General features: G+C 45.1%; 1 protein-coding gene across 2 annotated transcripts in view; it reads right to left on the bottom strand.

Annotated features, from left to right (window-relative positions):
- LOC138575511 (phospholipid-transporting ATPase IK-like) overlaps positions 1 to 25,430 on the bottom strand; it is a 550,807-nt gene that overhangs the window by 97,429 nt on the left and 427,948 nt on the right. For both annotated transcript variants that reach the window (XM_069649490.1, XM_069649489.1), the window contains one exon: positions 6,755 to 6,838. In XM_069649490.1, coding sequence (XP_069505591.1) covers positions 6,755 to 6,838 — 84 coding nt within the window. The remainder of the gene's footprint in view (positions 1 to 6,754; positions 6,839 to 25,430) is intronic.

Here is a 25,430-nt window from a genome sequence, read left to right as displayed (position 1 = left end):
TCCACTACCCCTGGCATTTTGTTGAAATGACACGTCTGCATCCAAGCCCTGCCAAACCCCGAGACAGCATCTTTGATCTCGTAACCACAGCGAACCCCGATCTTATTTTCATCACAGAAACCTGGTTCTTGGACAACCCCAAGCCTATCCCTCACAAAGGATTCCGACCCGACTACTCACTAATCTTCCACAACAGACCTTCTAGAGGAGGCGGATTAGCCATCCTCCACAAACCACACATTTCTATCACCTCCACTGAAACACAACCCAGCACAGCAAACTGTGAATCCCTTCTAGTCAAACTGTCTCTCCTGCCTACTCTCTCACACAGTTTACTACTCATCTACAGGCCTCCCGGATACGATGGACACTTCGCCAAAAAGCCTATGCGACTAATTGGCAGCCACTTTAGTTATCCACCCTGTACTCAAATTACTGGGGGACTTCAATATCTGGTTCAACGTGTCCAACAACTCCATGAGTCTACCCCTGGTCGACAGCCTAGATGCACTCAATCTCATCTACTATATCATAGGGCCCATGTACACTGCTGGACACTCCCTCAACGCCATGTTCAGCTCTTCTGACCTCATCTCCACATCCACCCCTAAACCCCTCATCTTGACAGACCACTCTGCCATACATTTCTCTCTCCTCACACTGCCACCACCCTCCAAGGCCTCCTCTACCCCTACATCTCAGTGAAAGTGCTGGAACAAGGTCAAGGTACTATCAGACCTGGCTGAGACACTATTACGCTCCCTCCCCTCACTCCTGACTACAAAGGACCTACCCCCAAATGGTTCACCCCCCACCTGAAGAACTCTTAAAACCCATAACCGCCCCCTCGAGCGCAAATTGCGAGCCTCCAGAACCCTGCAAAGGGAATCAGTATTCGTCCTCCACCACCGAAACTACAAATCAGAGATCCAAAAGGCCAAAAAAGAGCACTACAGTAAAAGGATCATGAATTGGCATAGTGGCAGCAAAGAGCTCCACAGGATCGTCACAGAATTCCTGAACCCTTCCGGCACCGCAGCCCCGACTGCCTCCTCTCAAAAGCTCTGCAAATCACTCTCTGAACACTTCCACAAAACACCCCTAGAAAAGATGGCCACCCTCAATGCCAAACTTTCCAACCTGTCCACCTGCCCAACACCTCTACATGATTCAACCCTCCACCCCCCAACCCCTGAGAACCCTTTGTTCTGCTCTTTCAACCCTATCTCAACCATATAATGAGGCCCTACATTCTGCCGTGCACCGCTACTCTGACATTTGCATGGCTACATCAGATAAGATGCTTCAAATGCCCTATCAGGGCCCCCACTGCCTGCTCCTCTCACTAACACACTCAAATTCCACGTTCTACCCCGTAATATGAAAACCTACTAAACCACCCGCCCACATCAATTGAACACCCCTCCCAGCACACGCAAAACCTCAATTTCTGCGTTTCACCTACCAATTGGAACCCACACATCCTCACACTGTGGGCACATTAGGCTCCCCTACGGACACAGATACCTCAAGTGCTTTTGACACACACCTCCTAGAAACACACCTGCACGCAGAACAACACAGGTACTTCCAACCTGCACCTGCAAATAGAAAAGGTACTTAGCATTTTCTCTCCATTCCTACTGATGAAACTCAGCAGACATCTTTCTCAACTCTCCTAGTGCCATGTGACCATGCAAATGGCAGCAGAGTGCTGAATAAAACTCAACAACACAAGATCATTGACTTTACTTTTCTGTTAGGAGAGATCCATTGTTCACACGTGGTGGTGCCAAGGGGCAATTCAGCCTATTGTACTATATAAACTATTGATGTTATTATCAATACATATGAGTCTGCCGTGTTGTGCACTGGACACCTATCAGATGATCCCAATGTCGGCAGCTGAAGAAAATAAGACCCCTTAAGGGTGGCTGATTTGCCCAGGATCACTTCGATTGGTCAAGTGGGTGGGACTGGCTGTGAGCTCAGGTTTTCAGATTGCAGAGTTTGGAGTTTGTAGGCCTTACATTACACCTTTTCCCATTGGGTCCTTGGTTCTGCTGTGTTGTTTGCAGAGGAGTCTAGCAAACTGCCGATCGGAAATAGTAGTACTCTGTGTGTTGGGTGGAGGGGGCCAATCCTAAAGCACAACAATTGACTGAGCTGGAAGTGACTTCCCAGAAAAGGCTGATCTGCCCCAAACATGTAAGGGTGGGCATTAAAGGGCGGGGACAATGTGTGACTGCATTTCAAATGAGTCCCCATTTATACTTGACATACAAATCTTCTTTGGTTCTCCATTGTGCCTTCCTCAATATTTCGGAACTCTGACGAAATGGAGTTGTAATCGTAATGGGTTATTTATAACACGCTTAAGCCCGAGAGGTTTCTAAGCGCGGACCTGGGGATCGAACCTGTGTTGCTCTGCCTCCTCTTGTTTCTAAGACTAGGTGTTGCCCCTGAGCTATCCTCTATAGACAATGCAAAGGAAGGACCAACCAACTCAAAGTGCTTCATAGGCTGATGTTATCAACATATTGCAGAAACAAACCTCTGAAGGGATAACTATGTTCCTGCCCACACCATAACACCTTACACCGCCCCGCCCTTTTAACACACCTCACTGTACCACCAGAATGCACAACACCCCACCACCCAACCTCATCACCTCGCCCTACCCACATCACCCACTTACTATTATTGGCATTGTTCTCCAATACTCTTCCTTGACACATAACATTTATAATGCACACAGATATAGGATTAAACAGTTTCAGAGAAAATTAGGATAAGACCCTGCATCCATCCATATAGCCTTACACTGACCAGTAAGATAGCTCGGCAAGTTCCACACTCAGGTCACAGATTTATTTTCACCCGGCAATCACAGGTTGGAATTAGCCATCAAGCAGCAGAGTACATGACACTGTGCTTATTTTAAGTTTAGTTCACTAGTGTCCTGAATGTATTTTCAGGTAGATTATGAAAGCTGATAATGCACCTAATTACCCAACTCTCACAATTAACTTTTGTTTGGAAACGGCACCAAAAAGGGTGTAACGATGAACACAGCTCAACACTCGTGCTGACTTCAGAAAACACGAACCTGCCCAAGCAGGGCTGTCACAAGGTGTGGCGAGGCCCGGGGCAAAACACTGGATGAGGCCCCCTTTCAGTATTTTGCACTCGGCCAGTGCCGGCACTGCAGCAAAAAAGAGACACGAGAAATATCCCCTTGAGTTTGCGTGCAGAGGAACCCAAATATGGTTTATTATTACAACTGCATATCAACTACAGCAAAGTTAGATTTCTATACTGAAGAAAGGTTCTTGCCAGACAAACTTTTGCATCCTATGCATAAATATATATACGATGGCATGACGGCATATGGTGCTGGACGCCAGCATTAAGGAGCACCCTGCCCCTGTATGCGCATTAAAACACACATCATAAACAGTGACAGATGATGTAAACTGGAGACAGGTTAATTTCTGAACTGAAGAGGCTTAAATATTTGTGCAAATTATGTGGGATCGACAGAGCACAGTGAGGTAGCCCAAACCAAGCAAGGGGTGGTGAGGGGTTTCTCACTCCCAAGAAAATGTTTGAAACATTGGGTTAAAATGATGCATTTTACAGCACTTTATTAGCAAAATTGGGTATTAATCCAAACAGTTTGCAATTGGTTTTGTGTGGAAGCACAGGAACATTTTCCAACACATTTCATGCTGCCTTTGCCTAACAACATATGCTAATATTAAAATATATTCATGCTGGTTGTTCCCATGTATGTACATGCAGGCTGCACCAATATATGCCATTATTGCCATATAAGGACTCCCAGCCAGAAAAAATGCCATGCCACAGAAAGTATGTCCAGGCTGACTGTGCACCATAAATGTTATTACCGACTAGACTGGCCTTTATTCAATGTGGTTCATTATAGCCAATGCAGTATGTTTGCTTTACCCTTGATGCATGGCACTATGCATCAAGGGTAAAGCAAAACAAGCCTTGGCAATGCTAACAGTTTGGGCTTTTACGTAGGCATGAACAAGTCACTGCTGTATTGTTATTAACTGGCCATTGATGGTAGAAGTGTGGCCTAGTGGAGACCAAGTTAAGTACATCAGCTCATCACAGAATGGTCAATCAGTTCAAGGTGGCCACAGTGAAGTGCAGGTGTGGCCTTTTAAGGTCCACAAATAACAGAATGTAACATTGGAGCCGTGCCTTGCAGTGTGTATTTGAGAGATGTAAGACGTGCAGGTGGTGATCGCTAGAATTGAAGGCCCAGGTGGCATGGGATAGGTGCAGCAGGCATTGTGCTTCCATCTAGTTACCCAAATGCCACTTTAGCTGTACACATATGGTAGGATGTTAGTTCTCCTGATGGCAGTAAAAGCGACCTAATATAGACTGCCTGTAGATGGGTCTCATAGGCAGACAACCTAACCATGAAAGGCGGCCGTAAGACTGAATGCACTGCAGGCATCAATGAGGCAGCACGGTCACATGGTGAATTCCTGGCCTTTAAGGCTTACATGAAATGTATGATTATGTGTAATCAAAAGTAGTTACTCGTGTGGGAAAGCAGACCGCATGAAAGTAGACCAAGTCTAGTGCATACGGAACTCCATCATAGCCCCGTCGATCAGAGGAGCTGAGCCACAGAGACACAGTACCTACACCTCAGCCAACTCCGGAACCTTCATAAGAGTTCTGATTTCTTCCAAACGTGTGAACCCTGGGGAACTATCTAGCGATGATGTGTTGTAAGTTAATAAAAACGAATTGCAATCTTTCTTTCCCCAAAAGAAAAACAACTAATTACGTTCTGTGCGGGGTTCTAATCGGGAAAACATTGCATTGTCAGGGAGCTGTCTGAGTGCGTCACACTACAGAGACAATCATTGTAGACCTACAGCACAGGAAGACAACAGAAGACAGACCCTCATGCGAGGCCCCCCGCAACTGCCCGCCCTCCTGCTCGCTTCCCTCGTGACTGCCCTCTTCCCAAGTGCAGTCCAGTGGTGCAAAGGCCTGGAACAAATGCCCCGGCTTTGGTGAGTCCCACCAGAAAGCTGTCCTGGCCTCTGGGGTATTTCACTCCAGGCCTGACATTCAGGGCACCGCCTAAGGCTTGGGATGGTGAATTTTGTTCACTGTGGTTTTGGATGACAAGAGTGGTCATCAATCCTCATGGGAACTCACCCACAATTGGGCTCACGCAGCTAGGTGGCCCATTTCCCTCAGATGGCACCGCTCTCTTGCTGTTTTGAGGGGCTGTCTCAAGGTTCTTTTAAAGTTTACTGTTTAGTCTTTGCTGGCCTCAATTATCCTTGCATTCCATCCCATACATTCCGGTGACATTTTAGTCCTCCTCTGCAACATGTTCAAGTTTGTCCCCAAAACATCAATCAGGATTTCTTCTGAAACACTGCATTCCTATGACAGTCAGGTGGAAAGCGTGCAGCCATGGTTACCACCAAAGTAGGGGTTCATTGAGAAGATCAAGAGACAGCCCCTACTTTCCACTAAATATAAACATTTTGTTTTGTTTAACTTCTTCTCTAAGCATTCCCTCCATCACAGATCCTCTAAGCAGTGCTAAATTTGTGGGGGTGTCTGCCAGGGCTCAGCCCTGGCACTTATTTCTGAACCCAGCATTTATTTCTGAGCCCAGGCACTTATTGTCTCAGACTCATTTTGATTATGATGTGGTGTTTTGGCAACTTTATGATTTTAACTGCCAGTCACATAATAAACACCCATAAAATCAGAGCAAAATGTAAATGATGATTGTGTTTAAAGACACTCTTGAACATTTGTCTCATTTCAACAGGTATGTTATTTCATGTGTATGTTGATTGTTATTTGTAAATCACACATCTGCCGTAGTGACCGAGTATATCCATCAACCTCACTAAGCCGGTGGGAGTTAACCCCATATATGTTGACAGCATGGGGAACAGCAGTAGGTGGTGGCAATAGTGGGTGGGGAGCTGCCCACCCTGGCGTGTCATGGGCAGGTTTGAAAATAATTGAGCCCCGGCACTTATTATATATTTTTTTTACAAATTAAGCACTGCATCTAAGGCATTGTAGATCAGTTCCTCAGATAATTCCCAATTGGCTAAAATATCTTAACAACTTGTGAAGGTATGTCAAGTCTACGTCCTCTTACGTTTCTTGAGGCTAACCCCCCCTTTTGTGCCCCAAATCACATACCACTGATGGGTCTTCCTCCATAGCCATTACTTTTCCTTTTCACTATTGAAGTGTCCACCATTGTGGTTTGGAAATGTATAATTCATGGTTTCACAAAGTTATTCTCACTTTTAGCAAGAAATTGGGCCTCATTGCGGGGTTGTGGAAAACCTGCCGTTAGGCGGAGGGTTATCGGCAACCCCCTAAAACCGTTTCCACCGCCTGACTTCCGGTGCCACAGGGACATCACGGCAGGCAGCCGGAACGGTAAATCCCCATTTCCATGGGGTCTCATTAGTCTCCACGGGAATGGGGTCACTTCCATTAAAACACTGCCGGTGGGGGCCTGAACTCCTGGCAGGTCAGGCCTGCTGGGAGTTCCGTGCCTCTACCGGCAAACTCTTCGTTTGGCAGTCTGGAAAGGGTGCGAGTACGTTGCTACCGGCACCCTAATTCCGGACCGCCAAACTTGTAATGGGGCCAGGAGAGAGGCATACAAATGAATTTATGGGGATGTTAACGCGACTGTCTTATCACTTACCTTGTCTAGCATCCCCATGCAGATTGGAGGGAAGATGGTGTAGGCCAAAGGATGGAAGGCCATGAACCAAACTTCAAAAATAACCTAAGGGAGAGGGAAGAAGTTACACTTAGAATGAATAAACTGGTGACATCATCATGTTTATTTTTATTTCATCAAAGTAAGTTTATTCAGATAAAACCATCAAATGTACAAGTAAAATACAAAAGAGCAGCCCTATGACAATAATCAAATACATTTATCTCAATACATATCACATGGATCAATCAATAAAACAGCAACATATTTCCAGATTAATAATTTGACAGACAGGCAGATTCAAGAGAGAGTGTCCAAACAACGTTTCCCTTTATGTTTTATTTTTATTTTTGTTGTTGCGTGAGTGATCTTCGCAATTGCAGTCCTACAACACATCTATATAATAACACCCACTAACTAGCCAGAAATGATCATCCGAAGGGGTAAGTGAAATATTAATTGACAAAGCAGATTATACCCCTGATTACTCATCAGTTTATGGGTAGAATTGCAAGAGGTCCTTTCCAGTTTTGGCAGGTGGAGTGCTGGGCCAGAGCTAGGCCGTAATTTCCAGTAATTCCCCCCCATTCGAACCATTGAAAATGAGCAAAGCATTGTGATCAACTGACTGGCTGGAATTCTGGCAATTCTGACCAATCAGAATGCACAGAATGTTCTGGCCTTATGGACATTCCCAATATTCTGGTATTTATTGCACTATTCTTGCTTGTAGGCTTCTACTGCTCCTCCCTATCCCTCAGCCCGTGTTACTAATATTGAGGCGTGAAGCAGTTATACTTTTACTTTCTACCTGTTCAACCTTTATGACAGACACACCAGTGAGTCGAGTTAGGGTACACGTTACAGCATAGTGTGGGCCTTTTCCTTGCCTTGTATCTCTTCTGGAGAGTAGCCGATTTCTTCACCTGTGCACTCCCCTCTCATGGTTAGTGCTTCCTTTAAGACCCTGTGGAAGAATTTGTGTCCAGAACAAGCTCTAAAACCTCAGAGAAATTGAATCCAGGAAGTCAAAGAAATCCACAGATTGCACTGCATTTAAAATATGGCCCGGAATTGTATGATTTTGCACTGCCAACAAACACCCTGATACATGGAGCAGTGCAAATTGTATTTTTGCAGCGCAAATGGACTTTCTAGTAGTTTTTGAAATATTTGCCTTAGTTAATGAGCAGTTAAATTGCACAGATTTAATTAAACAAAATCCTTGAAATTCAGCAGATGTGGGAAGTCATGACCAGCTAAACTCGGTGCGTTCCCGTTGCAAAACCCATGAGCACATACATATGTTATAAGAGAAGGAATTCATAATGACATACAAAATGGCATTATGGGGAGATGGCATTATGGGGTCCATCAACAGGAGCGTACTGAGTTAAGCCAGTCATGACTTCACACATCCGCTGAATTTCAAGAGTTTTGTTGCTTTAAATATGCGCAACTGAAGTGCACGTTAACTAAGGTTTTTCAGTGAAAAATATAGATCAATATATCTCTTTATATTCCCTCTGCAATATAGGTATTTCACTATACACATATACAAACACAATCCCAAAAGGCTGTTGGTTATCATGGGATAGCACAGGGGCAATGCGCAGAGCAACATAGGTTTGAATCCTGGATCCGCGTTTTAGAAACCGAACTCTGGTATGGTATTAGGCGCCTTATAAAAACCAATAAAACCAATAAAATAAATCCGGTTCAGGTTTCTTTAGGCTGAGCTTGGTGCTCGCTTGGAAGTTTGAGTACTGCTAGCCCTAGAAGTCCCCAGAAAGCTGAGCCAAGCCGCCTGTTCAAATTATCTCGCACTTGGGTCCCAGGCTTGTATACAGTCTGTCTATAATTTCATTATTGACCATTCATTTTGCTAGTGCCTGTCAAAATGCCTATACGCCAATATAAAACAAACCAAATAGCTTTCCTTCAGCTGGTGTTTGATTGTCATTTGTGCACAGATTTTGATAGAAAATATTACTTGGCTGTTATATGTGCATTTTGTACCTCGGAAGACCGTGGAAAGTTTATGGCCCTCATTCCGAGTTAGGACTACACCATGGAGTAAATAGCTCCATGGTTGGCAACCATGGAGCTATTTACTCCATGGAATACCGGCATGGTGAATGGAGTAATTTCCGGTCCATTCCAAGGTTGGATGGACCGGTAATTCCCCATTCACCATAGCCCTTCCCCATCCCCATTTCTGCCCCCATAGGGCTCAATGGGAATGGGGAAGGAGGTAATTACGGCACCGTAAATTACGGTGCCGTAATTTACTCCAAGGTCACTTTGCGGGTCCCGTAATTTACTCCTGCTAAAAGCAGGAGGTAAAGAGGGACCCGCAAAGGGAACTCGGAATACGGAGGTAAGGGTAAGGGTAAGGGATTACCGCCATCGGTGCCCTTACAGGCGCGGGTAATCCCTTACCTCCAACCTCGGAATGTCCCTAATACCCTAATAATAGCTCTCATAAAGAAGGTGAACTCTTTGATAAACAAAATGGAAAGATGTTTGCTGAAATACTGAGCAGCAATTCACCGATGCTATCTTCAGCTACTGTCTCAAATATTAATTTAAATAAGGTCAGTTTTCCTACAGACGCCCTAGTAGAATTGTTTACTGTAGAAGACGGGGATTCCCTGTCAAACAGATATTTATCTCTTGCTCAAGGTATCCAGATTCAACCAGAAACCCATCCAGAAGCTAAACCTAATCATACATATGATATTGTAATGTGTAGGTAACACAAACAATGTATTATTAGGGAATTTAAATCTGTTGTCCATTCAACTGTGTGCTATGTTACAAGGCCAGTGTTGTGTATTGATGGTTGTATGTTGAAACATCAGATACAATCCTTAAAAATAATGATCTTAGGATTTAATAGTGAGATGTTGTTACCACGAATGATATCAAGGAATTAAGGGATGTTGTAACTGATCAGAAGTCAATCTTATTTAGCCACTTATTTGATACAATGCAAGTGGCCCCGTCATCTTAAGAGCAGGGATGTAATTTCACCAAAATGCCAGGGGTAGCGGAAGTGACATCACATAACCATTGACCCTTGATGACAGCATAGGAAGTGATGTAATTTGACCCGCCTTCAAGTGACATCACGGGAAGTGATGGCAAACGAACTTCAGATTTTTCAGATGTGTCTAGCACCTGTGTTTCCAGGCATGCTCATTTCAGCCAGATATAAGAACCGAGGGACAGAGGGAGGCATGGTTTGTCCGAGATCACACATTTGGGGAATGTCATTTTCCATATCGACGTGGGGTCTATATGTAAAACATACATAATGCAGTACTTGTAACAGGGTAACCAAAATCTGTAACGCAGTCTACAGCTAGTGTATGTAACATCTATCGATCAATGAACACATAAGTACTAGTTATCTGTGGCGTTGCTGTGTTAAACAAGCCAAAAAAGCACTGACTTCGGGAGGCGTGCGCTGCTGTTTACCCAGGAGCAAAATGCTGCACAAGCAAGGCCTGAAAATTAAATTATTGTCCAGAATTTAGTATCAACAAAATTCCCTGGTTATAAATGTATCTATGGTGAATGGAGTAATTTCCGGTCCATTCCAAGGTTGGATGGACCGGTAATTCCCCATTCACCATAGCCCTTCCCCATCCCCATTTCTGCCCCCATAGGGCTCAATGGGAATGGGGAAGGAGGTAATTACGGCACCGTAAATTACGGTGCCGTAATTTACTCCAAGGTCACTTTGCGGGTCCCGTAATTTACTCCTGCTAAAAGCAGGAGGTAAAGAGGGACCCGCAAAGGGAACTCGGAATACGGAGGTAAGGGATTACCGCCATCGGTGCCCTTACAGGCGCCGGTAATCCCTTACCTCCAACCTCGGAATGACCCCCTATCTCCTGTCTTTTAATAAAAGAACTGCTATAATAATAGCTCTCATAAAGAAGGTGAACTCTTTGATAAACAAAATGGAAAGATGTTTGCTGAAATACTGAGCAGCAATTCACCGATGCTATCTTCAGCTACTGTCTCAAATATTAATTTAAATAAGGTCAGTTTTCCTACAGACGCCCTAGTAGAATTGTTTACTGTAGAAGACGGGGATTCCCTGTCAAACAGATATTTATCTCTTGCTCAAGGTATCCAGATTCAACCAGAAACCCATCCAGAAGCTAAACCTAATCATACATATGATATTGTAATGTGTAGGTAACACAAACAATGTATTATTAGGGAATTTAAATCTGTTGTCCATTCAACTGTGTGCTATGTTACAAGGCCAGTGTTGTGTATTGATGGTTGTATGTTGAAACATCAGATACAATCCTTAAAAATAATGATCTTAGGATTTAATAGTGAGATGTTGTTACCACGAATGATATCAAGGAATTAAGGGATGTTGTAACTGATCAGAAGTCAATCTTATTTAGCCACTTATTTGATACAATGCAAGTGGCCCCGTCATCTTAAGAGCAGGGATGTAATTTCACCAAAATGCCAGGGGTAGCGGAAGTGACATCACATAACCATTGACCCTTGATGACAGCATAGGAAGTGATGTAATTTGACCCGCCTTCAAGTGACATCACGGGAAGTGATGGCAAACGAACTTCAGATTTTTCAGATGTGTCTAGCACCTGTGTTTCCAGGCATGCTCATTTCAGCCAGATATAAGAACCGAGGGACAGAGGGAGGCGTGGTTTGTCCGAGATCACACATTTGGGGAATGTCATTTTCCATATCGACGTGGGGTCTATATGTAAAACATACATAATGCAGTACTTGTAACAGGGTAACCAAAATCTGTAACGCAGACTACAGCTAGTGTATGTAACATCTATCGATCAATGAACACATAAGTACTAGTTATCTGTGGCGTTGCTGTGTTAAACAAGCCAAAAAAGCACTGACTTCGGGAGGCGTGCGCTGCTGTTTACCCAGGAGCAAAATGCTGCACAAGCAAGGCCTGAAAATTAAATTATTGTCCAGAATTTAGTATCAACAAAATTCCCTGGTTATAAATGTATCTATGAGTCAGCTACCACTACGAGAGAAGAAACCTATTAGACTGGTTTGCATGCACACAGGAGAGAGAGCACCTGATAATGTTATCTTTGCTGGAGTATTATACCTTGACAAGATTCTTTCAATATACCCAAGACCCGCTGTGGTTTTTATTTTGTAAGCTTAATGCTAGGTGCCAGAGGACTTAAAAAGCCCCCACCATTTAATGTAATATCATTGTTGCACACTTTCAGACTTAAAGGTGCACACTACCCCTTTGTCAGACAATGGCGTAGCACAAAATTTGGGAACCACCCTGTGAGCCATCATGTGGGGGCCCCCCAAGCTCCTTTACAAAGCACTGGGCTCACCACACCCCGGCCGGCCCGGACCACCAGGTGTGCACAATGTCCATGATGATTATGCCGCTGAAAGGGCACGCACTACTGCAAGCGAAAGCAGTAAATATGTTTTTTAATCAAAGCTTAAATGTTTCACGTAGCATAGAAATAAAGGGGCGGTGCTAGGTTCACAAATATACCAGCCACCAGTAGTGACTGTTGAGTTGGTTTTTTGGAGGGTGTAAATATTTGCCACAAGTATGCAATTGCTACAGAGCCTAGCGAGGGAGCCCAAACTAACGAAAATGGGTTTGGGGAATTCCTCCCTTTTCACTGAGAAAATGTTTTGAATAATGGGTTAAAATGGTGCATTACACATTTGTGAAAATAGGGCTAAAAGGCCAACAATTTGGGTAAAAGGCCAACATTCGGTAGAATTTAGGGTAAATCCTGAAAAAAAGTACAATAGATGCAAGTCACCAAAATTGCACAGGGCATTTCCCAATGCATTATCATGCTGGTCCCTGCAATATATGCCAGTATAAAAGACATTTTCATGCTGGCTCTGCCCATACATTTCCATGCTGGCCCCACCAACATATGCTAGTATTCCCATAGAAGACCATACTCATGTTCGGTTTGAGATGTTTATAGTATCAGTACTGGCACTGGGCACAAAACTGGCTCTGCCAATATATGCCAGTATTCCTATGTAAGAACATGCTCCCGTTGGTTTGGCCATTAAAAGTGATATGTCAAAATATGAAAACCTGTTCAAACGGGTTCCAATGTAAGCCAGTCTAGACCCATAAGAACACTTATCATGCTTGATTAATCATTGATGCTCAGTTAATGGGTCATGCTACAGTAAAAAATATATAGGCCGCTACACCAAAACATCAGTCTAGTGAGGTAACACTACTTATCATGCTTGCTTTTTTCAAGATGCTGACTAATAAATCTCATGCCACAGTAAGCAATGGCTAGACTGACTGCACCAAAAATGCCTGTCTAGCCAGGTAATGACACACATGAACTTGGCTTTGCCAGAAAATACCAGTAAAACATGCAAAGTCAGTAAAGGATTTACCAAAAATATGCTAGTGATCCCCAGGCTCCCACGCACTTACACACACATGCACACATGTATTCCCTTTCACTCACCGGTCGCTCAACCATACATCCCCTCTCACATTCATTTGCACCACAGGAGCTGCGGGGGGGAGGGGCCCTGCTACATCAGGATCTTCTGTTCCCCAAACCAACATTTAAAAAATGGTTCGCAACTGTAACCCCTGGCGACCCCCAAATGATGTCCCTGCTAAAGAGAAGGATGCACATTATTGATAATACGTTATTGAAAATAATGTAACTAAGACTTCCCCATGATTTAGAAATAAAGAAGTTAGGCAAAATGATGGTAGCAAGCGTAGTCTGCATGTAACTCAGAAGACGCTTGACAATATTGTACAGCCAGATGAAGAATATTGGCAAGGTACAAGAGAATATTGATATGGATGATTTAATTTACCTTGAATTGACCTCAGTAATAAGTTCATAGGTTCACTGCAGATGAACTCCATCCAGGACAGATTGGGTGAGGTGGGAGGTTGAGGGAACTAGAGGGACAGACAGAATATTGGATTCTCTGATAAACAAGATCCTACACGAGATTCAACAAAAAAAGGGTGATGCTCAATTATGAGGGACAATATTACTGATGCTGTGCGAGTCTGTGTTCTGGGATGTACAAATAGAGATTATATTAAAATGACTTTTATACTGTAGTAGCTGATGAGCAACTATCAATTGATTACTGTGCTCCACCACCTCCCGGGTTGGATACAGATTGAATTAAAAGGAGGCCGCCAAGCAGGGAGTTTCAAACCCTACTGAACCCTGTCCAGAATAACCCTCTTGCCTCAAATCCTGTGAATATAGTTTATAATCAAAGTCCTTCTGTTATTGCACCCGATCCTTTAGTGGCAAAGTTACCATTCATCATCAGAACTTGTGTATTACTTGACCCAGCAAGTATCACTATCTCTCCCTCCTTGATAGATTCAGAACAATATAGAAAGAATTTTGAAGAAATTCTCCTTCTAGATACTCCACTGGGCCAACATTGAAAATAGCAACCCAAAGTTACAAGTAGGTAAAACCTGTATGGCAACATGGATCACAGCAGGGCTAGCTAAACAATCTTGCTGATACTGATTGGGTTAACCTCATTGGGAAAATAGATAGACTTCTTTTCAGGGAACATGGGCTTGCATTCTGCTATCTATTGAAGGGTACTCACATCATAATATTCCTGCACATAAAATGGTTGGCAACAGGGCCAAGTGAGGGTCTGGTGATCGGAATTAATAATAAGCTTAATGCACAAGCCAAATGTTTAGACACTAGATCCACTGACCTCCAATCCCTGAGTCACCACAAGGCAAAAATATCGTCCTTAAAGGCAAAAGAAGCTATGTATATTGTTGACTCTCTGATGGGCAAATGGTAAAATAACATCACAAAACTGCATATGCTTTTGTTGGTATGGGATTTGAATCTTCCCAAATGTTAATCCAAACATCAATACAAAAATGCTTTGCAAACTGATCAAATTCTTTTTAAATTGGACTACGAAAATGGGCGACCACCATGTCGAGCCCTCTACCATAGAAGTAGGTATGTATTCTCAAATCTACAAATCTACCTTATTCTGTTACTGAGGGTCGGCTAGCGTTGGTCCGCAAAAAGGCTAACCAAAGACCAAGGTTCCAAAGAGCTAACGGTTATTATTGGACTGACCAATTGTGGCACACAAGCTTTGATGTTCAAAACCATATGTTCTCACAGCCACATTGACTGAACAAATGAAATGCTCTTTTTAAATTAGGCTTTTGAATTTTTTATGGGAGAGTTACCAGTGATATTTCACGTGCTCCAACAAACTCGAGTGGTATGAAAGATAGTCACATTCATTCAATCTTATTAAATACCATGAACTCGAATAGGATAGACTATTTGCAAGTTTTACAAAGAAATGCGAGTGATCACAATCCAGTAGTTTTAACACCACACACGTACATAAGAGTGGGCGAGAGAGGAGAGTGTTGCTGAACTCCACAGATTTGGCCAGATTTGAATCTGGGCATGTTGTTCCTTGGCTGTACCAAGAGCGTCTAACAACCATGTAACTATTCTTTGACAGATAGGGAAAATTCAAGATTTATTTTGGATTCTATTTACAAAATTCCTTCATTAATAATCCCATATGTGACAAAGGTCACTGGGCCTCATTAGGACCCTGGCGGTAAGGGGTCTACGCCAGCGTTAGCTGCGCCGACCCCTTACCGCCAACTACGAGTTCCCAAAGCGCCATGGTCATTTTTCCGCCCGCTTTTTGCGGGCGGAGAAATCCATGGCGCTATGGGACCTTGGTGTTAATTACGCCACCGTAATTTACGGTGGCGTAATTAACTCCTTCCCCACTCCCATTATACCCCATGGGGCCGAAATGGGAATGGGGAAGGGTAAATGGGTCAATGGGGACTTACCGCCCCGCCGACCTCGGAATGGGGCGGTAAGTCCACCATCCGCCATGGCGTAAACGGACTTTACGCCATGGCCGGAAAGTCCGTCGATGGCGGAAAAAATCCGCCAGGGTCGTAATGAGGGCCACTGTCTTATTCAAACCATCTCCTCCACTTAGAAAGTATGGTTTAACAGAGATTGCCAGAAGAAAAAAGGAATTATTGCAGACTTTAAAGTCTTTGAATGCATGTTATACTGATACAATTCTTATTTTTTTTAAAAGTAAACAATTTTGATTTATCAAAAGAATAAGGTTTTTGCTGAAGCTAGGTGCGAAACATTAATATCTGCCTACAAAAGTCAAGAGAGCAAGAAGTTCTAGCATGTTGTTCAGAAGGGTAATACTGAATTGGTCTTTGAATTGGCCATTGTTGGACCTAAAACGTTTGATATTTTTTCAAGGTTATACAAGCAAGATAGAGTACCTGTTATGATATATTTTGATGATTTTGCAAATCTGCTCCTACAGGTCTTGATGGCGCTCTAAAGTCTATTAGCAGGGAAGGTACCTGGCCCTGGTAGGATTCTGCTGGACTTTTCTAAACATAATATGGGTGTTTTTAATGTTACAACTTTTTAATGCAATTTGCAGTTTAGGTAGAGTACCAGAATCAAGGTAGAAAAATCAGAAATTATTGCAATTAATAAAAAGATATGTTGTCATGTTTCAGGTAAATACTGTCCAAACTCGCTTTTGGACTATATTGGTCAAATGGCCCGCAAGATCTGCGTGACCAGAGCACTAAAAGCCTTTTTTTCAGTCTTGAAATATTTCAGGACAGAAGAAAAAAAAAACAACCAAGAAAATGGCCACAGGGAAAAGGAACACTTCTGTTCTCAACGCATTCACTCCCGAAAAAAAAGACAAGATGGTAAGTGGGGTTTGGAGGGAGGAGGAAGGGAGAAAAAAAAAACATACCTGGGTCCCCGGCGGGGGACGATGGAGGCCTCTAGCCGTGTGGAGGCTTGGAGCGGGGATGGCCCTGCTTCGAGTCTCCACATGGTTGGAGGCTGCCATCGTCCCCTGCCGGCGACAAAGCAGGCGTTAGGTTAGTGGGGTGGGGATGTGGGGAGAAGGGAGGGAAAAAAACATACCTCAGTACCCGGTGGGGGGCGAAGGCAGCTTCTCAGCCGTGGGGATGCTCGGAGCGGGGATAGCCCCGCATCGAGCCGCCTCATTGGCTGAGGGGCTGCCACAACCCCCACCGGGTAAAAGGCAGCTGGAATCCCGACCGAGAATCGAGAATGCTTCTTTCATTCTGATTGCGCCCTCGCTGGGTACTAAATGAAATTAATATGCATAGACCTGTGTTGGGAGCTTTAGTACAATTGCAGTTGATTAACATAGCATCCGTGAGGTCGGGCCTGGGAAAGAGGTAAATACAATATTTTCCCTGTAGAAAAAAGGGGTCCATCAAGGCTGTGGTTTATTTATTTGGACAATTATGGAGCGCACAAAGACCGTAGACAACTAGGCGCTGGTTACAGTAGTGGGATAGAAACAAAACAAAAACAACAGGTAGGGGGATAGGAGAAGCAAAGGCAAATGTCACTTGAAGAGGTAGGTTTTTAGTTTCTTCCTGAAGATATTGTAGGACAGTTAATTGCATCAGTGCGTGGGTGGCTAATTACAGAGAGTGGCAGCTTGGTTGAATTCCGATTGAATATCAGGATGATGAGGCAGTGATTCTAGGCCAGTCTTAGAGGTCTTGTTGAGAAGTTTTTTGGAGTTTGCTTACAATGTAGGGCAGTGCACTGTTTGAGAGGCAGCAGTGAGCGATGGTGAGGACATTGACAGGCAGCCAGTGGGGGGCTTTCCTAGCCTCAGAGATGTGTTCTCTATTGTCGATGTCTAGGGCTGCTCTCAGGTCTTTGTTCTGTACCGTTTGAAGCTTGCTTTAGTGCTGATTTTGTTTCCTTATTTTAGAGTTATTGAGGGAATGTTATCTTTAAATGTGGACGCTCAAACTTTTGGGGGAGGTAAAATACGTATCCTTTTGTTTGCAGATGACGCAGCTCAGATCTGCAGAACTTCAAATGGGTTCATAAATGTCATGGAGTGTGTTTTGGTGACATGCACCTGTTGGTCTTCTGAAGGTGTGAGCAGTGGCAGGTCCGATACCCTGGCTCAGGGTTGATGACGGGTAAAAGTAAAATAATGAACCACTAACAGCTCCTGGGATAAACAGGATCTGGAAGTTCCTTGTCCACAATGTACAGGAGTAAGGACAGTGCCAACACTGAGAGGACAGTCACGTATTCTTGTAGATTCTTGGAATCGGGATGCAACCAGATCCAGTCCAAAAGATCAGAAGCTGTGGACCATGGCACTGAGGGCTGGAATCCAAGTGGCAAGAACGTAAGCCAGAAGAAAGCAAGCAAGGCGAGAGAAGAGGGCAGATAGGCAGGGTGACTGAAGGGGAAGCAACACAGCAAGGGAATCAGGATCGAAAAGGCAATGGCCCAGGCAAGGACAGGACAAGGAAAACAAAGGATAAGGAAAGGAAGGAAAGCCGGCCAGAAGAAAGGTACGGCCACAGGTCAAGAGTCAATCACCAGAAATGATTTGAGACGCAATGAGAGGACCATCCAACAACGTTATGAGGACGCAGACACAGAAGCAAGGCAAGACGTGCCTCCGTGCAGACATCAGAGCGCAAGGGCAAGTGTGCATGTCTGTAGGACAGATGCTGGTCCCTGACGCATGCATCAATGGGGCCAATAAGACAGCAACCACACTGCCGAACCGCTGTGTGTCGCGGCTCCAGGAAAAATGAGAGGTGGAACTCGGGATGTCCAGATGGAGATGACCCATGCGCTATGCCACCTGCCACCCACCAAGGACCCGATAGAAAAAGATAAAAAGATTCACTCAATTGTGTTCACCCAAAGAAAGAGACATAAACCTGACTAAAATAAAGTTCAAACTTCTAATCTTTTGGGCTTGATTTTGGTCTATTACTTGTCTCGAAACTATGGAGAGGTTGAAATGGATGTCTTCAATTATGAAGGCGGCCATCATTCCCCTGGATTAGGCATATCTAGCACCTAGCAAAATTATGGAGACCTTTTGACTTATTATGCCTGCTATAAATTCTAACCTCTGGCACTTCCTCCCCTGGGGGGAACTTAATAGCACTTACCCCTTACCCACCTCCCCTTTTTTTGCTTTTTCTTTCATTGCACTTGCACACTTTGAATGTCAGATGGCCTAGTAGGACCACTGTCCATTTCTGTTTATTCATTGTCAATTTCTTTGTTTATTTGCTCCCTTGTTCTCTTCCCTTGTGCCTTGTGGCGCTTTGAAACACTGTCTTTGCTGTATAAGTGCCTTATAAATATTCCATAAATTAAATTAAAATAAATAACTGTAATACAAATAGCGTATTTAGAAACTCGAATTCAGTGTATTCGTTGCCTTCTCGCGTGGCATATTTAGCTTTTAAAGGTGATATTGGTATAGAACAATATTTTACAGACATGAAATGACTATTTGTTAGGTCCAGGTCATTGAAAATGAGAGTAGCAATCTTGCCACTTGCCAGTGTCCAAACACGTTGGGACTATCACGCATCTGATTGTTGTCCTTTTTGCCGGGACTTGGTTGAATTTTTACAGCAACAGTTTATATTTTTGTGTCTTGCTCATGTTAATATTCATCACCGCAATCTGAACACTTGTGTTACTAACTATGGAGTTAGATCACTGTCGCGGATGAGCAATGAGGTGACATGGTCCACGCTGTCTCGATGCACATAGCAAATGCGAAGAAAGGCAAGAGGTTTAAGTCTTTGGATTGTTGTTAAAAGATCTCGTTGTACACTGCATTGAGCATGTTTAATGGTTTTTTAATTAATTATACTTATTGAATGTACATGGTGACTGAACTGACATTTTTGTAATCCTTATTTTACGGAATTGTTAAATAAAATTGAGTGATTGATTGCAAATACATTAAATGCAGTAGCAGGACTAAAAAGGATATAGTTCACCCATAAAAACACACTAGGCGTATAGAGAGAAAAAAACACTAGGCGTATAGAGAGACAATGAAGAACAGTTCAGCTGCTTCAGAGGATAGGGAATAGGAGTGAATTACCACACACAAAACCACAGGAGACCTTTAACAAGCATTGGCAAAGCCAACAGTTTTGGTTTAGGGGTAGGCGTGGGAAAGGCATTTGACAGGCACTGCAGTAATAACATTCACTGACCATCAATGGTATATCAAATGCAGCATGGTGTGAATAGCTGGGCATATAATAGTAGTGGCTGGCAAATGCCTTATACGTATACACAAGCCAAAACTGTTCATTGAGGGATGCACACGGTGCTTATAATTCGAATGGCTGAAGGCAGACCTGGTGAAGACGTTTTATTACAGAACGAGCACGTTTACACCTTTAATCAAGTCCGTAACTCTCAGAAGGCTGCTTTGTAAAAAAACACTGGCAGGCACTTCGAGTGCACAGTTTGATGATAAGGCTTGGTAAAGCTAGCTCAAAGAGATCCCATAATGTTTTTTGGAGGGTAGGAGGAGCAGGAAGTGGATGGGAATGGCCCAAGAGATTAGGATGGTTATGGACAGTCAATGGGTGGGTAAACCACCAAACAACACGCAACATCTTTGTGCCTCTTCATATGCCATTTCTCCTTAGCTGTATTCTAATTTAATGGTTTCGACTTATAGGTAGTGCTTTAGGCCACTTAATAGCAAAAACTAAAAATGTAGGAATTGCTCTGAAAACTCCAGGTCCACAAGGGAGACAAATGTAGAATGGCCATTTACAGATAGGTACATGAGATGTCACTTGAATGGAGTTTTAGAAATTCCCAAAAGTTTGACCAATAAACAATGCCAATAGTTCCCTCATTTTTAATGTGACGAGTGAAGAGGTAAGTAAAGGCCGTTTACAGTTCATAGGTCAAGGGAGGTGGTAACAATCAATCCGTGCAGTCTGAGGAACCCCGCCAGAAGACTCCCCCCCTACCCAATTCCAGTTCCAAAGACCTGGAGGATGATGTCTGCAATGTGAGGCTCTAGCCCAGAAACATGATACAGTTGTGGCTAATGGGGCACTGAAGACACACTGCAGAGGGCAGGACCAGTGATTGTATCGGGAGCAGAGGAGCCGGGGATGGCATCTCACGGTGATAGCCCAGGGAAGCCTGGTGCAGTGTGAAGTTTAAGGTTTGGCATAAGGCCTGGCCAGACGTCGGTTTTAAAGACTAGAGGACTAGGAGGTGGCAGTACAATGACCCAAAGGACCATTTGCGGATTAGCCATGACGAAGAAGAGAGCCAGAGGAGTGACCGCGTCGTGGTGGTTTGAGAAAGATCTATCAAGCAGTTCTCAGGTTGAGGTGGAGATAGGTGTTAGTTAGGAAGGAGGAATGGTCTTTTGAAAATGGAAGCAGCAGGAGGCTCTTCAAGGTTTCCACAATGGTGCAGAGTCGGGTGGTGAAGCATTACTTTCAAGGAAACCAGGGCCTCTCCCTTCAGTCTAACGAATATTATGGGGACAGGAAGGCTTCACAAGAACATCGGAGACTGCAGGCTTGGAATTCGAGCACACTAGGCTAGAAGCTAGAATGTAGAAGGAGAAGCCGTCGGCAAGATTTTCTCCCAGCATGGAGACACAGAGGAATTCACAAACGGACACGACCAAGCCAGGACACATGAGCTGTCCATCTCAAGCCTTCCATATATGCTTTCCAACGGGGGTCTGATGAAAAGCGTGGGATCTCTGTAGGTCGAGGCACACGCTGGGGTAACCCAACTCAGCAAAATCCACAACCCTGCACCATTTAAAGATTGGGTGTCCATCGAATCCTACCCGAGACACTTATCTTATAGTCATTATTCTTCAATGCAAGTGAGCAGTGTCAGCACTGGGAGCATGCGCTCATCTCCTTGCCTTGCAGAAGGAAGGACCTGCAGGTGAATTGGAGACAGAGGCCTTGTAAGCACTGAGTGACACGTGGCCATCTGATCTGACACTGAAGTTGCAGGGTGGATGGGGACTGGGTGCAAGAGCCCACCGAAGGCTTACCACGTGCCTGCTCACAAGAGACCCACTGGGCGTTCCCAGTACCTGACTTCTCCAGGCTGATCTCTACCCTTTTCCAATCATGGGGATGAAGTCTAGTAAGTCAGAGTCTAGGCCAATCATGGGGTCAGAGTCTGGTAAATCAAATTCAAGGCGTCAATATTATCAATAATGACAACTTTTCCCTCGAAGACGCATCCTTGAAGCCCATATTGAAATCCTATCTAGTGAACGAGGATGGAAGATTGGAGCTGCAAGCAGCTGAGGTGGTTCCACTACTGCAAAGGACAGGGAGAGTGCTTGAGAAGTTAATAGGGTTGTTGCTATGGGCCCCCATCTGATGATGGCCTTGGGAACAAAGAGTACAGCACCCAGATAATGTTTTAACTGACTGCACCCTTCACAGATGCGAAATGCTAGGGCACTCTCATCTGTACAAGTGACCAAGCAACCCCAGGCAAAGGTGCAGGTGCTGATAAGAGGTGTCCCAATTAATGCAGAGGTGAAGAAGTGTAGCAGCATTCCACTCAAGTTTCAGAAAGCCGCAACATAGGGGCTCCCACCTTCAGTCTAATGAGTACTTCAGGAGAGCATCAGGGGCTTAAAGTTGGGATTCCAGCATGCACTGCTGGAGAGAAGCAGAGCAGGAGCTTGTCAAGCTGTTCCTCCTTCGCAGAGAGACATATAGGGATCAAAAAAAGGTCAGGGCCACACGAAGACAGTAGAATTGGTCTCCATATTTATACAAAGACACACGCACAGTGGTAAGGGTAACCATGCCCACCAATCCTCAACAGTGCACCATCCAAAGCTTTGGCAGCCAAACTGCACACACTAAGGTACATCCACACCAAAGAAGATCGCCGTGTATATGAGAACCTCAAGGAGTCTAAACTGATCAGCGATAAAAAAAAATGGGCTTCCCCAGAATCTGCAAGCGGCACTCACAATTAAAAGTCAATGTTGCCTACCATGCAAGCATCTCAGGCAGCGTTTACTTGCTTTGCAGAAATCAGTGCAAACGTGCAGGGGAAAAAGACGCCGTACACTTGTGTATGCCACCTTTTTCTGTGCACTTTTGCACACCACCGTGCACATGATGAAAATGTGGTGGCAGGGAGCTGCCAATGTATATGTTAACACCTAAGGGCTCCCCGCCATCGAATTACGAATTTCAGGAACATAAGCTCCAATGTGTACTTGACTTAAGGAAAATGCATCAAGCAGCCACTGAATCCAGTGTCAACATGAACATGCCAGAACAAGCAACAATATAAACCTTTAAAGAGGTAGTGAGGTTTTATAACACAACACCAGATATAATACTAAGACTGCCTGAACATACTTAGTTCTGCAGATTTGCATCTTGTCATTAATGGTATGAGGCTGGCCTGTGTTTTCTGAAACAACTACGAAAGCAGTTATTCCTATAAACCATGTATTTATTTATTTTTAAAGCGCTCACACAGCCTGTGGGCATCGAGGCGCTGTTACAGGAATATGTCTCTTAGTTGCGTATTTATAACGCGCTTAATACCCAGAGGTTACTAAGTGCAGACCCGGGGATCGAACCTGTGTTGCTTCGTGTAGTCTTGGTTCCAACGCGAGCATGTTGCCGCTGAGCCATCCTCCCGGGACAGTCATATGTCCTGCAGGAAAAAAGTGCTGGAATATGAAATTGGATAAGCAGCCTGAGAAGTTGAAGGATCTAGAAAGACTCTCCACCTAAATATCGGATGTAATTCAGTGCTATGCAAACTTTGCCAAGAATACTCAAACCTGCATGTTTTTGATTATTGTGCTCAGGGCTGGACTGAGCCGTCGGCCAATCGGCCCGTGGCCGATACAAAATCATGGAGGAGACCTGGGGGCCGGTTCCTGAAGCCCACGCTGGGCCGGTCTCCGGCTCAGTCATGGGCTTCAAGTCTGTGCCTTCACACTTCAGGAACCGGCCCCCAGGGCCTCCCCCTCGCCGCCGCCGGACGGACGCAAGTTGCAAAGGATCTGTAAGTAAGTATCTTACAGATCCTTTGCAATTGCAGCCCCGCCGCCGCCAGCCCGCCGCAGAGGCAGAGAAAGGTAACACCTAAGTGTTACCTTCCTTTGATAAATGCTGCAGGCCGCGACACCATGGGCTGGTTTTTTATGAAGCCACCCCAGGGCCGGTTTTAAAAAAATAAATAAAATGTTTGTTTATTATTACATTTGACTCGCTGCCGGCACAGCGCTGCAGCAGCCAGCCAGTGACACACAGTCACAGTGTGCTGTACAGCGCTGTGGGCGCAGGCCAAGCTGGGCCATTTGAAACATTTTTTTTATTTGTTGCCTGCAGTGTTTGTACAATTATGGATTGGCTTGGCTGCTGCCGACAGTGGCCACACCAGCAGCTCGCCTTGCTAGCAGCAGGCAGCGCCAGTGATGGAAACTGGCACTCTGCAGGAGGGGCTGGGGCTGTGCGCATAATTATTCATCAAAGCAAGGTAACAACAAACAAGTTGTTACCTTGCTTTGGTGATTTGCATGCATCATAATTATGATGCATGCATATTATTAATGCCTGATCAAGTAGCCTGGACCCTGGGGTAGGGCCGCTGACATGGTGCAGCCACTCCAGGGGGAGCCGCGGCGTGCAGTGCTAGTCGCCGCTCGGGCCTGCCCCGGCTCCTCTGAAATGCTAATTCGGCTACAACTACAACACCTACTGCAGCCAGGCTCAGCCTCAGGCTGGCTGGCTTGCTCGCCTCCTGCCTGCAGGGCCGCTGGCCTGGGGCTGGGCTGACCTGGGCCCGGCACTGGGGGCACGGGGGCACCAACCAAGTGCAGTCTCATAACAAGTTGCTTTCAACTTTGCAGGAAGTAACAACAACGAATTTGTTGCACTTTGCAAAGTTGAAAGCAACTTGTGCCTGGGGATGGGGATGAGGCTGATCCGGCACAGACTCTGTGCCGCCATTGGACGTGTGACATGTGACCCTCTCTCCCTGGAGAGAAAGGATATTAGTTGAGCCTCTCCTCCCTGCCCTGCATGATGATTTTTGCCACGGGCCACTGTCAGCCAGCCACAACACGACACCACCACGGGCTGCGTGCAGAACAGCAGAGGCCAGCCAGCAGACCGAGACAGTGGACCGTTACTCCACACCGGCTGCAGGCAGCACACGGTCCGAAGTTCTTGCTGATCCGGCTGCTTGCCAGGGACCGGCTTGCAGTGGCACTGCCAACTCAGTCTGCAGCACTGGTGGTACTAGCAGGCAGGCAGCACTGTACCCTGTCTGCTGTTGACTGCCGCCCTGGCCTGGCACCTCGTACCTGCGCCACCACCTCACTTGGTGGCTCAGCAGTGCTCAGCCCAGGTCTGCCAGCCCCCGCGGCAGCCAGCAGCAGCCAGCCCAGCAGACAACATCCAAGAGGAGACAGAGAGAGACTCTGCAGCTAGGAGCCGGCCCGTAAGGTAAGAATAAAGTCCAGGCACTGACTGCACTGGCCTGGCAGTTCTTCTCCTCCTTTCACCTACTGACAGCCAGCCCGTCAGCCGTCCACGAGTCCTCCCTCCCTGAACGTGAGTCCCTCAGTGGGCCGGCGGTGATGTGTGTATCGTGTCGCCCTGCTGTGACTGGGCACGGGCATGGCACTGGCTGGCACGGCACCAGAGGTCTATTTGGCCTATTTATTT

Source organism: Ambystoma mexicanum, chromosome 1p (assembly GCF_040938575.1).
Source record: "Ambystoma mexicanum isolate Mex_15411 chromosome 1p, UKY_AmexF1_1, whole genome shotgun sequence".
In the NCBI taxonomy this organism is placed as follows: Eukaryota; Metazoa; Chordata; class Amphibia; order Caudata; family Ambystomatidae; genus Ambystoma; species Ambystoma mexicanum.
The sequence above is the reverse complement of the archived record's forward strand: the minus strand, read 5'-3'. Positions and strand labels throughout refer to the sequence as shown.